This window comes from Amphiura filiformis, chromosome 1 (assembly GCF_039555335.1).
Source record: "Amphiura filiformis chromosome 1, Afil_fr2py, whole genome shotgun sequence".
In the NCBI taxonomy this organism is placed as follows: domain Eukaryota; kingdom Metazoa; phylum Echinodermata; class Ophiuroidea; order Amphilepidida; family Amphiuridae; genus Amphiura; species Amphiura filiformis.
This window is the reverse complement of record NC_092628.1, coordinates 40,296,342-40,311,130: the sequence shown is the minus strand read 5'-3', so window position 1 is coordinate 40,311,130 and position 14,789 is coordinate 40,296,342. Positions and strand designations below refer to the sequence as shown.

General features: G+C 35.8%; 1 protein-coding gene across 1 annotated transcript; it reads right to left on the bottom strand.

Annotated features, from left to right (window-relative positions):
• Nucleotides 1-8,802: 8,802 nt before the first annotated feature.
• On the bottom strand, nucleotides 8,803-13,641 carry LOC140159956 (neuronal acetylcholine receptor subunit alpha-7-like). The gene is made up of 6 exons (XM_072183224.1): nucleotides 13,560-13,641; nucleotides 12,857-13,005; nucleotides 12,403-12,447; nucleotides 10,484-10,593; nucleotides 9,825-10,357; nucleotides 8,803-9,203 (listed from the first exon to the last, which is right to left on the bottom strand). Exons 1-6 carry the CDS (start codon nucleotides 13,618-13,620, stop codon nucleotides 8,803-8,805), a joined length of 1,299 nt encoding a protein of 432 aa, XP_072039325.1. The 5' UTR covers nucleotides 13,621-13,641.
• Nucleotides 13,642-14,789: the final 1,148 nt, after the last annotated feature.

Sequence of the window (14,789 nt, the reverse complement as noted above, 5' to 3'; positions counted from 1 at the left end):
ATGTATAGGTGAGATTCAATGTGTTGGGTTAGGCCTACGGTCTTGCATCCCTCGGACCTTGTTTTGGCGATTGCAATGCGCATAACTATAAGGTTAATCAAATATATTTTGGTATGTAAAGAAACCTTTATTCGTAAACCGAAAGAAATATTTCAATCGGCTCACAACTTTTGAAGATATGCTCGTTTAAAGAATTATTTTTTTCACTCTGTCCACGGAGGAGGTTTGGCTACTTCAAAGACTGAAAAGGAGTACACGTACCATGCATGAATATCAAGCATTCCTCAATGATAACTTTATAAAATAACGAACTTTATTTAGGGAATGGGATTTACCGGTGGGCCTATGGTCTATGGATTGTGTTAAGTGTCATTAACTTGTCGGCTAAATGGATGTGGGATATGATTTCTCTTGCTATACTTGCAATTAAACTTATTTTTTCTTGGTTATTTATGCCTTTTTGTTTTATTATGTTTCTTACTTTCTTTCTTTGTTGTTTCTTGCTTTCTTTTTATTTACAACATGTCATTTTCTCATTTTGGGATAAAATGGTGCCTGAAAAGGGCTGCTTGGTATGTCCTTGGTTCTTCTGAAGTGAGATTACTGTGCTGCTCTGCCCTCTACCTGGTTGCCTCCTTGACGAATACAGGTTTCAGCCCTGGTACTCATTGCATTAATTGCATTGCGTTCCCCCCTTGTAATCCTTGCGAATGCATCGGTAATACGGTTGCGAAGATGTCTGAGGCTAGCTGGTGATCCTCGCTCATAGTAAATGCGTACCAAAGCCTTAATGCTATTATCTATATCCATGTCATTAACCGTGTGTTTCGTTGTAATCTTTGACGTAACCAAACCTCATCCGTGGACAGAGTGAAAAACGGGAAAATTTCTTAAAGAGGGCATATCTTCAAGAATTGTGAGCCGATTTAAATAATTGTTTTGGTTTGTTTATTAAAGCTAAAGATTTAAGGTTTTTTTACATGCCAAAATACATTTGATCAACTTTTCAAAAATAGGAGAAAAAGAGGGCACAATGAGGGTTCTGATTTTATTGGGACATCCTGTATAAGCCGATCAAACTTAAATTAATTATGCATACATGTAGTAAGACAAAGTAACATCGACTTAATGCAACTCATATCTCGAACTCAGAATATTCTTCAAGATGGTCATTCAGTTTATATACAATTCCATAAATATACATTTCATCTCCGCTGATGGCTGTTCCCCAAAATGGTCTAAACTGTCAAGTTAGTAAATAATCTTCTGATTGTGACAAGCCTCACATGGGGCACACCGACATCGCCCGGTTAATAATTACATTATACAGCCAGAGACACTGAAATGAATACCCGGGATCGATACACGTGAATGTGCTATGCACGATTGATATTCAGACGATAAATCTTTGGATACCGGGGTAGAAAATGATGAATATCTCCCGTAAATGATTTCGTATAAAGAAACCAGATTTGGTTCTTTGCACTTGAATATATATGTTCAACGGATATTATCGTCGTTAGCTAGCGTCTTGAGAAAGAAGCGAGCGTCTTGAACTCAAAAACGGAGAGAAATATTCTGATTTTCTGATGTGAGCGCTCACTCACATGGCGTATACATGCTCACCCACACACAGAGGTTACACACACCCCAGTGTGAGCACCCCCTCACATGGCGTATACAAGCTCACTTACACACAGAGAAGTCAATTACCGAGCTATTGTCAGTAGCCTTAGTCGGGATGTCCTTCGGCTCATTATGCGTCTCAAAGGTAGGAACAAAATGGCCATGCGTGGCTGTGGATTCAACCTACCATGGCGATTTCTGTCATGAAGATATCGGGGCGATGACACATTTAAGTAGAATATTGCTTATCGCCCTGTTGATGGGTTTTCTTATAAGTTTGGTTGTTTCAATATGACACACATAAGCATTGAAGTATAGGACATTTTCTTATAAAGGGCTTATTAGTGAACTATTGTATGTGTGATGTGCAGACCAAAACTGGCTATGTCCAGTTAAACGTTATTTTTTCAAAGTACTGCACTGACCTGTGATAGGTAATATTGATAAGCTATTCAATGCAATACTTTGGTTTATAAAATAAAATTGAAAAATAGCAGTTGACTGCTGACTTCCCGATTTTCATTCTATTTGTTTGTTTTTTTTGTTTTTTTTTTGTTTTGTTTTTTGTCAATGAGGCACTTTTCTCTTTCATTTTTGTCAGGGGGGTACTCTGCCCCAGCCTTACGCTACTGGTGTGGCAATGTTAAATGGCAATGTCTATAATTAGGCATGGGAATTCCAGGTTTGTATAGCTACATGTAAATGTAATTATGATTTCGTGGCAGATGTATTTGAAAGTGTTGTAGTGGGGTGGTTTATGCGTGACTAATCCGAAGAGTCGCTAGTCGAAAACCAAATTAAGTTCGCTAATCCGAAGGCTCTCTAGTCCGAATATAGAATAAGGGTTAGGGTTAGGGTTAGGGTTAGGGTCTAGGGTTAGGGTTTAGGATTAGGGTTAGGTTTAGGATTAGCGAGCCTGGTTCTATATTAGAGAACCTTATTATATATTATTCGGACTAGCGAACCCTCAGACTAGAGAACCCGATATTCGGACTGGCGAACCTTTTTCCGAATTCGGACTAGCAAATGGTAAATTACGTGTTCGGACTAGCGAACTTACGGACTAAGGAGCCTTTTGGAGAAGGGAACCTTCGTACTTGCGAGCCAGCCATTTGTTTTGTATAGCCAATAATGTGGTATTAATCCTGCTAGAAGGAACCAGTTTTGAAGTCCGGTAATATTATAATGTAACTGTTGTAAGATATGCAATTTGTATGATTTATGTACACGCATTGTCCATGCGTACTGTACTTAGAAATAAACGGGTTTTGTTAACTTATACAAACAGTGTGTTTTATTGCGCATTCCGAAGTGATCTTGGGTAAAAGGTGTTTTGGACCTTGGATCTTTGCCACCCGTAAAATATATTTCAAAACACAAACAAACCACTGCCTGAAACTGAATGAAAACTGAGATTATCAGTGATGCTACTGTCGTAATAGACACTTGCATCGAAATCCTGATGTGAACAATATTTTACAAACAACGCTCACGAATTAAAAACGAGTTTTTTTCATATACATTTGCAAATCGTGTTTTTAAGCATAGAGGTGTGTCCGCTTTAAACGATAGTTAATCTTGTATCTTTATTTAATTTTCGAAAGTATAGCTGTTGATCTCTGTTGTCGCATGTATTGTAAGGGCAGAAATCTCTCCAGTTTGATCCGGCCTGACATCTTGAAGGACTATCACGGTGCCATTTAAAAAGTTGGAGAACACACGACACTACAGTGCACTCTGGACTTTAAGTAATATGGTATAGCACCGGGTCCCATTGTTCCAAACCAAAAATCAGAAATCTTTTAAGAGTGCATCAAAGACCTAACTAAGTGAAATCAATTCATGATTATTTTTTTCAGTGTTTGTTTTATAGCTTGTTTTTCAACTTCTCTTTTAATATGCATATTTTTTTTGTGATTCTGTATTGGATTTTGTCTGCTTTTCTTATCAGATTATAATTGCTTTACAATTGAATCCCAATGGAAATTAGCCTCCTTTTTGGTTAATCCAATATTTTAATTCAGCATTGTTTGATACATTGTATTTGTTAAAATTTATATTGTATATATTGTATTACTTTCTCGTCTTTGTATGTTAAATTTTAATCGAATAAAATCAATCAATCAATCAATCAATCAATCACTTGCTTCATATCATTAAAAAAAGTTTTTTTCAAGTTCTCAACAAGTCATGTGTCACATCTACATCTACATCTACATCTACAAAATTACTCAACAAAGTTGCATGAAAGCAATATCTAGTTGAGGTGATTAAAGGCGCCAGTTGAAATCAACATGGCTAAACAAAAACCTAAATTACATGTTATTAATACAACTCTTGAAGCAGTCAGCTGATTTGGCAATATACACGGAAGGAGGTAGGGAGTTCCATTCGATGATTGTCCGAGGGAAGAAACTATATTTGTAGGCATTTATGTGAGGTGTCATAACTCGAAACCTTTGAGGATGGGTATTGACGAGTTTTAACTGTCTGTGTTTGAACATAATCAGGAATGGGAATTGCAATTTCATCATTTTGAATTTTATACATAGTTGTTAATCTATGTTGCATTCCGTCGCTGCTCAAGGGTAGGCCACTGCAAATTTTGAAAGATGTTATTGATAGTGCCTCTCTCTTTTGTAATTGTTGGATACAAACCGAACTGCCCTGCGCTGTATTGCCTCAATTCTTTGGATGTCGGATACATTATGGGGTCCCATACAGCGCAAGCAAACTCAAGGTGCGGTCTTACCAATGCAAAGTACATTTGCTGTTTTACGTACTTTGGGCACCTCTGCGAATAAACCAAAGAGCATTGTTGGCTTTAACCGCAATATTATTGATGTGATTTGACCATTTAAGGTTACTACTGAGCTATGGGTGATGAGATACGCTTTCTAGATTATCATTGCCCATGCTATTATGTGTGAATAATATGATTTTTCTTAGTAGTTACTCACAATGTCTTACATTTACGTGTGTTAAATGACATCATCTGCCATTTGTCAGACCATTCAACAAGTGAATCGAGGTCTTTCTGCAGGGCCACTGAGTCATGCTCGGATGTTATTGACCTATACAACAAGCAGTCGTCTGCAAAGAAGCGTATTTGCGTAGAACTATCAAGGTTGTTTGCTATATCATTAATGTAAATTAAAAACATCAAAGGTCCCAACACCGTTCCCTGAGGTACTCATGATTTGACTGAAGTTGGTATTGAACATTCTCCATCCACAACGACCCGTTGTGTTCGGGTCGTCAGCCATTTTTTAATCCGATTCAAGATGTTACCACGTATACCATAAAAATCAAGTTTCTGGATCAATCGCTGGTGGAGAACGGTGTCAAAAGCTTTTTGGAAGTCTAATATTAATATATCAGTTTGGTGTTTGTTGTCAAGATTTCTAGCCAAGTCTTCCACAGTGATGACAAGTTGTGACTCACAAGAGTACTGTGCTCTGAATCTGTGCTGGAAAGTGGATAATATTTGGAATTTCTCTAGGTGTGACATAATATGAGAAAATAGAATGTGCTCGAACAATTTACAAGATACTGATGTCAACGATACAGGTCTATTATAGTTGGCAGGGATACTCTTGTCACCTTTCTTAAAAATAGCTGTTATATTTGCTATGAACCAGTCGACGGGTACATCACCTGTATCAAGGGATTGTTGAAAAATGTGACTCAGCGCAGACGGAACACCATCGGGGCCACTTGCTTTCTTTTGATTAATATAACTAAGCAACTTTTCAACTCCCTCGGTATCTACTCTAAGAACATCTATTGTAGGTATAGGGTTACCTCCCTGGTTAAAAATAAGTACAAATAAAGTATACTTTATGTGTACTTTTTTGTACTTTTATTATACTTTTTCAGTGAAAAGTACAATTAAAGTATACTTAGAATGTACTTTTTCTCCCTTTTGTTAAAATTTTTTGTACTTTTAATATACTTTTTCTATACTTTATTTGTACTTTTCTTTGACTCTAAAGTTTTTGCCCATCATCAAGTACTTTATTTGTACTTTTCTGTACTTAATTTGTACTTTTCTTGGACTTAAACTTTTTGGACCTCATGAAATGTACTTTTAATGTACTTTTTCAGACTCAGACATTTTTTCAACAGCACCATTGTACTTAATTTGTACTTTTCTGGGACTTAAACATTTAGGAGGTCACCAACTGTACTTTTAATATACTTTTTAGTGTACTTAATTTGTACTTTTCTTGGATTAGTCATTTGACCTCATATGCAAATTGGTCACATGACAATATTGTTGTGGATTTGAAAAATAACTGTCATTCTGTTTGGAGCTGTTTTTGACATGACATATTAAGATGGGAGCTCTCATTTTGTGGATTTTACATGAATATAATTATGCTATGACTTGGATTTCTGATTGCATTCAATGGACACAAAAGAAGGTACTATGTATTTGTTATTGTTTAAGATATTTTGTACACCAAGAAATGCCATATAATGCTGATAATTGAGTAAGCTTACACACTCATTCAGCACATTCATGAGTGCCCATGCAGGCAACATACAACACTGCTGAATTCTGCAGATGTATACATTGTTGGTGTATACCCAATATGGACCATGACAATGGTATAATGTGCTATGTTTAGGTAATTCAATAACCTCAACGATAGACATTGACAACTCTCTGTTGCATGGCATCACAAGACTCAACTGCACAGACTATATAGATAATTCAAAACATAAGTGCTGCCAGACTTGCATGCATGAACATACCTACATAAAACCACATTACACCTGTTTTTACATGACCTGCATTGGCTACTTTTGAACAAAGAATTTTGTTGTCTACAAGACTTTGTATAGACTAATCCAATTTCATGCATTCCTACACCTTAGTGGCAGCCATGGCTGGGTCCCCGCTGAGTATATTTCACCTGAAATGTGAAATGATGCGTCCTTGGCGGGAATTATAAACTGCATTCCATCACCCGTGTTACACGTATAAAGAATGATGAAAGTTTACAACACAATACAATATAACATCGATTTTTTAAGCAGCTTTAATCCATGCACCCAATTGGGCAGTCACAACACCAGCTTGGTGCGCCAGGGACCCAGTAATGGCCGACCAAATCCTGACCATGACTTGGTTCGTTGGATATTCGTCTATATATCAGCTCCAGAATAATTAATTGTGTAGAACTGTATATTCACCTGCAGCTCATAATCTCCATTCTGCTACACAAGGACTTCTTCAAGAAACAGTTGCCAGAAACCAGTGGGTCAGCAGATCATTTCATGTTTCAGCTGCAAACATTTGGAACAATAACCTGCCATTTTCAGTTCGCTTTACCAAGAACATAATTGTGTTATTTTAAAGCAAAATTAACTTGTAAACACATTTTTCCAAAATGCCTATGCCCGGCTTGATGCATGAACATCTCAACATCTGAGTTTATATGAGTTACATGTATTATAGTATTGTTTGCAGTATTGTACAATTTGTTGTTTCTGCAAAGCTCCCTGAGCATCTTTTGACGGACACAAGTGCTGTAGTATTAAGTGTACATTATTATTATTAATTAAGGAGGTGTTGCAATAATGTGCCAGGAGGGAGGGACAAGGCATTTAACCTTGACATATGTTGTGTTACCTGGACAAGAAAGCAACCAGGATAGTTAAAAAATATATTCTTTTTCTAATTTCTTACAAGACAAATTTTCAAATTTAATCGTATGTTAAGTATAATTTATTAAGCCATATGTAGAGCATGGTATACTTTATTTGGCCATTTGAAAAGTATACTTTATTAATATGTGAAAAGTATACTTTATTTGGCCATGTGATAAGTATACTTTTCACAAGACCAAAAAAGTATACTTTTCATATGGCCAAATAAAGTATACTTTTCATATTGCTAAATAAAGTATACTGTACTTTTTATGTACTTTTAAACAATGTACTTTTTTGGAACGCGAAATAAGTACATTTAAAGTATTCAAAAGTATACTTTTCACACAGCCAAATAAAGTATACTTTTCCTATGGCTAAAAAGTATACTTTTATGTACTTTTGACCTGCTGGTACTTTTACTGTACTTTTCTTTTCAATTGTACTTTTTTTATACTTTAAATGTACTTATTTCGCGTTCCAAATAAGTACATTTTTTAAAAGTACATAAAAAGTACAGTACTTTTTTTGTACTTGTTTTTAACCAGGGCTGCTACAGTTGGTATAATTGATAGATTTTCTGTGGTAAATACACTACAATACTGGTTACTAAGGGTTACTAAGAGCATTTGCCTTATCTTTCCCACTCACCATTTCGTTGCCATCAACCTGAAATGTAGCAACCCCTGTGCCATCACGTTTAAGGCTTTTTACATGTCCCCAGAATTTTTTGTTGACAGATGGTTTTGAGTTTTCTTGATTGCATGCTGTCTTCAAGAAGACCCATTAGATAATCATTTTTGGAACATCTCAATTCTGTTTGCACTGTATTTCTAAGTGTTGTGAACTTTTCCCAGGTTTTGCTGTGTTTATGACTCTTATAAGCATTATACCTTTTTCTTTTTACGGATGAGTCTACGAATTGACTGCGTCATCCAAGGAACGTCCCATCTCTGTTTAACAATTTTTGAGGCACATGAATAGTTAGCAACTCATTGTGATTTGAACAGTACCCAATTGTCACTGACAGTACCCAATTGTCACTGGCAGAATGCGTATTTTCAGATGCAGATGCAGATTCTTGATCCCTTCCACGTTCATTTTCGTAAAAATAAAAATTTTACGAGGAGGTTTCCTGCTTAGCTTAGCCTTGATATTGACTGTGGCTGTTACAACAAAGTGATCACTCATACCAGGGGAGACAATTACTTTTTCCACAAGATCAGGGTTAGTGGTAAATAGAAGATCCAATATATTATCTAACCGGGTCGGTTCATGAACATGTTGATGTAATCCATGCTCGTTCACTGTATCCAGCAATAACCTATTGACAACATAGCCATATATTGGGGATTAGGTAATACAACATCCCAGTCTATGCTGGGGCAATTAAAATCACCCGCAAGAATTACATTTGGCAGACCACCATTTTGCGATAACTTGCTAAGAGACTCGTTGAGCTCATTTAATGACTCAAGTCTGTCATTAGTTGGCCTATATCACTATCGGCATGATATTCTACTCTACTATAAACATAATAGGAGGAACGATCATGGAAAGAGTTGTAATAAATATACACGCTACCATTAATAATCGATTGATCATCGAAGCCACCTGCTTCCCATTTAAACTCACACGATCTGCAACATCTACTGTATCGACGTCGGACTCTCCATTGTTGTCGTCATCTTCTTTGTTTTCCATTATCATTTTATCACCAAAGCTTTTTTGGTTTGAGTTATTTATTTTACAAATGACTTGTTCCTCTTGCAGATGGTTATTCGGTGTCATTATTTTATGAAGTTTAAAGAGCCATGTTGGTACATCATTTGATGACTGTTGTTGTTGAAAATACGCCGTGATAACACCGGTCATGATAGAAAGGCATCCAATCACAATCATGGGATTGAAGTAATAAGCTGTTAAAACAAGAGAGCAATACAAATGATGGTAAAATATTATGATCAGTATAGTCGATATGGACAAATCTTAATTTATGCTAGGTCGCTTATCATTATCTCCTTATTTATAATATATAATATAATAAATAAATTTTATAAAGCGCCTTTCTCCAGATCTTAGAGGACTCAAAGCGCTGTAATTTCGCTGCAATGGTGAATCATCACAATCAGATCGCATCAACTAGGTTGCTGCCGAACGGCGCACACCTATCCGCATTTAGATTGTAACATCCACCAATTATCTGTGCAGCTCCCCAAATTCCATTGGGTGAAGGAAGTTTTTGATAACCAAACAACTAATTTGGTGAGATTGGAGCCCGGGATTGGAGTTGAGGCATTTATAGCCGTGTTTCATTTCGTGACTGGAATTATATATGCATGGAAAATAGTGCAAAGAGTGCAAAATATAGACGACATGAAAATGATAATGTTTTTGAAATGCGCAGTTAAGAAAGGAAGGTTTCAAAAAGGCTTGTAAAATATAATGGAATGCCAGTTGTAACTGATTTATTGAATACAAAACTGAGAATTCACCGATCAAAAAGATTTACATGAATAGAGAAAAAAATAATTGCTCACATATAATAACAGGGATATTGTCCGATGCAGGTGGAATGGATTCTCCAATCAGTTGCTGAAGCAGTACCAATGCTAAGAAGTTGGTTATACCCAATGATACCTTCTCTCCCGATTCCGTCGGCAGTATGAAAACCATCAGGTTAATAAAGGACAGCAAGGTACACGGTATAATAATTAACAGTACGTAAAACAGTGGTCGCCGGCTCAATATCAGGGATACCTGTATTTGAGGGAATTCCCCGTCAAATCCGTCATAGGTTCGGTTGTAACGTATTATTGTTACCTCAGTTAGGTTCCAAACGCCATTTTCAGTAAAAAACGAGCCACTCGGGCGGTTCGTACTGACGAAGAGGTCTAACGATTTACGTTCGTAAACCCATGAGGCGAAGGTTAGTGTGCAATTTTGGGTGTCAAATGGAAAAAATCGGGCATCTATTCTACAGGATGTGGTGAAGGTAGTTTGAGAAGACCAAAACACGTTACCATCAGGGGATATTAATGGTAGCGTATTGTCAGCGTCATCAGATTTTATCCTATAAAAGACAGAGCAAACAAATGATCGTAATAGATTGTGTTAACAATGTACAGGGATTAAAATAACAGCAAACATAATTATGTTAAAGGTACGTATTTCTAAATGAAGTACAGAGTGGACATACCTCTCCACTAAATATATATCCGGACGCCAAATTTTTGTGAATGGAATGTGTAATGCGGTAATGTCAGGGTACTCTGTTGTATTCCATGTGAGAAATTCATCCGTCCATTGCTAAAATAAAGATAAAGAAAAAATAAAACAATTTGAATTCAGTCGGTCGGACATCCGGGAACATTGTCCCCTTTACACAAGCGCGCGCATAGCAACCAGCTCGAGAAAAGGGAACTGCACAAGCGCACACTGGTTTTACAAAGTTATTTCCCCTTTGTGACGTCAGCCCGACCAAGAGAATACCAACTGGCCTCTGATTTACGTCAATACCGCCATTTTTATATACTTGATATATAATCGTCTAGTATTTGTTTTATTTTACACTCCAAAGAGCTTCAAAATACCGCATCATCAAAGCAATATAAATTGAAAATAACGTTGACTAAATTCGTTTATAAAATGTCCGCCCAGACCAAGGTGTCTGGTAAGCAATTAGCTTCCGTACGTAAACAGAAATTCGTGACCAATATTAGCCATATACAAGATCGATGCAACTCGTTCAATACTGTTTCATTTTGAATAGTGTAGTAAGGCAGGGACCGTCCATACAAGGTCCCTGAGTAAGGTATATGAAATAATATTATGAGATCCATCAATCAGTAGCGTGTTTCGAATATATATCTCATATCGTCTAATGAACCAACAAAGGTATCGCTTAGATATAATATAACAGATGACGACCTTTGACCCCAAATAAAAAAAATACCACATATCAAAAGTAAGGATGAAGGTTCCTATTTAACTTTTCAAAAGTCTGCGAATGTGGCCTCTCATAAGGGCTCGGATAGGAACGTTTTACATAGTATTTTGTGGAGCTTGAGAGCACATCACACACATCAAATTGCATTCTGAATACAGGGAATTTCCTTCTGATATCAAATAATTTAGCTTTTTATTTAAATTGGCATAATAATATAAATTGTATGGCGAATAATAAAGCAAACATTATGTTTTGCTACCTGGAGAGATTTGATCATGTCTCACCTCCTTTTTCAACCAAATCGACGGTAATAACTGTTGTAGTGAGGGATCAACATTTAACCACAAATTGCCTCAGGCAAAACTCACATCCTGGGAACCAAATACCACACAAGGTAACTCATTGACCCATGTGTACCATATACTGCCTCTAGCTATAATGACAGCCTGGTGGTGTGGTCAACTCATTGACAGATACTAACCTCAGGAGGGAATTCAATTATTGATCAATTCTCTTCAGGCAGTGAAACGTAATGAAAGATATGAAATCAAAGGTGTGCTTGTTCATTGAGCCCCAAATGCCCTCTAGCTCTACTAGGTTGCCATGGCATGATGCTAGTATAAACAATAGAAGTCGGTTTCCATGTAAAGTAAGCGTAGAACAAATATCTATGCCAAGTCCCATTAGCTACTATTTACACATACTTTCATTAATACCATAAATGATATTAAATTTAACCGGTCCACTAAATATGTAATGTGAGTAATTCTAGAAACGGCATGTTGTAGTATTACGTTGACCGCTGTTGTGTGAATAGCATTCGAGATTTCAAATTACCATGTTGACGTTGCATATGTGATTACAGCACGAATGAGCCGTAAATGTCCTCAATTGTATTCTGAGTTACAGTGTAAAATGGGCATGAAGGTCATATTCATAAATAGGTATTTCAATTTGGTGCTACGTGTATCTCATTAAATGAGGTACACGTAGCACCACATTGAGGTACCTATGAATACGACCTTCATGCCCATTTTACACTGTAACTCAGAATACAATTGAGGACATTTACGGCTCATTCGTGCTGTACGGTCACATATGATAATTTGGCATATTATTTTTTTAAATATTTGAATTAGGTAGTGTTACCTTTATATTATGATTCTTACCAGTTCCAGCAAGGCAACAATTTTAAGAAGTTGATCACGTTCATTCTGAAAACAAAATTAAGTTGTAATATGATAAAAAATAACTTTTATTCTTATAAAAATATTTTATGCAACAAAATGATGGGGGAGAGGCAACAAAACCAGACACCTAGTGATGAATCTCTTTTCGAAATATTCCGAATAAAATGCATAATAAACAGAATGGGACAAGGAAATTCCTGAACAACACAGGGTCTGTGCAGATAGATGCATAAACTTGCTATCAAATGAACTATTGATAATACAAAAATTATGATAAATACCACAACATTTACATCCTTACATAATTCATGTAAAACAAAGCTACATATGACACCATGTTATATTATACAAACGGCCTCATGTTAGACAAGTTGATTTGATCAAAAATATTTTGAATTTTGAGAAATATCAATTGTAAACCTTGCTGACTCACCAGATCAATAATTTGCTGAATGAACATATAGAGATATACGTCCACTGTCTTGTTGTATTGTTTTACTGGTCTAGTAAATGGAGGTCCATATTTACCCAGCAGCTCTTCTACGAGACATTTGTGTGTGGCAGAAGATATACAGCTTCCATCTGGAATAAGGAAAAGATAGAAGTGTGTCTTCTATAGTCAGTCTAATCTGAAGTACAAATTACCGACGCGGGCGCACGCATACCTCAGCAGAGACGCAGCACTGCGCAATGTTTACACGCTGTACACGCGTGCGTTGTCACTTTGTACTTCAGAGTGGACAGACTGTATGTATTCAATACTTGTACGCTAAACCACTATAATAAGATGTCTTTGGACACGTTAAAGGGCTTTTGCAAAAAGAGAGATTTCGCAAAAAGCCAAGTGATAAAACATTGCCTTTTTTCATAGATTGAATACTCAGAAAGCCTACCGAGCATGAATGCAACAGAGACACCTATCTCTAATAATGACACTAAGAGAAGTTATAAAACTCATATTTACTTTGTCTTTCACTAAGCAAGATAATGATGCTTCTAACAAACAAGAATAGCATGATATGCTCATTTTAACAACTAAGAACTGTTTTGATACCTCAACACCTGGTAATGTAGCATCAATGGGACTCATTTCAATTCTATGAAAACCTTAAGCTTGTATATACAATAAAACTTACCATTTGCAGGCAGCACAGAAATGAAAATGAAAATCATGAACTTAATATTGTAGTATTTCATCGCGTCTGATGCAAAGACCGATTGTCATTCACTTTCCCAATCAACTGCACCACAACCAACTCCCGTGATCGGCACGCTACAGTGATACGATTTATAATGTATAAATATCTCATAGCACGTGACCATAATCATATTTATAATTACAAGGATTTCAAGCAAATAAACGCCGATTTGGCTTCTTTCAAAACACTTGGTATGGTCCATGATTCTTCGGAATTTATATATATATATATATTAGCTTGCACTTATTGATACCTCAACACCTAGTAATGTAGCATCAATGGGGCTCATTTCTATGAAAACTTTAAGGGGTGGGGTATGAACGTTTGGACAGTATTTATTTTGGGACATTAGAGCACATCAGACATATCAAATTGCATTCTTAATACGAAGAATGTCCTTCTGATATCAAATAATTTTGATTTTTTTGAAATTCGCAATGTAATACACATTTTATGGCAAATGATTAGAAATTGATATTTTTGATATTTAACAGTACTCGAAGTAAACTTTATAAATCTGATGATTTATACTTCAACTTAGTCATGTTGTGGTTAAAAACGTTTTAAATAAGTTATGTTTTGGCTTTTGGTTTAGGTAAAAACGTTTTAATAACATTAAAATGTCGGGTTATATAAAAGTCATGATAACGTTTTAAAACGTTTTGTATGAAAACACACTACAACAATATTTTGAAATGTTTTCAAAAAATGTTATTGTAAACTATTTTTGCAAACATTTTTGCCAAATATTGTGTCAATACTTAAATAACATTATGTTGAAATATTTGAACCCAGCAAAGACAGAAATGTTCTTAAAATGTTTTTTTTTTCAAAACCTTTTAATAACATTTAAATGTCGGGTTATATAAAGGTCATGAAAACGTTATTGAAAATATTTTGGGCAAACATTTTTCGCAAAATATTTTTTCAATCCAAAAATAACATTCTGATTAAAAAGTTTTGTATCAAGTTTTCAAGAATGTTTTTGGAATGTTATTAAAACGTTTTTATACCATTTATATAACCCGACATTTAAACGTTTTCTGTAAAACATTTTTTGTTTGCTGAGCAGTAGATTATCAAAAAAATGTTTTTTAAGGTTATGAAAACGTTTTATACTCTTGATATACCCTTTATATAACCCGACATTTAAACGTTTTCTGACAA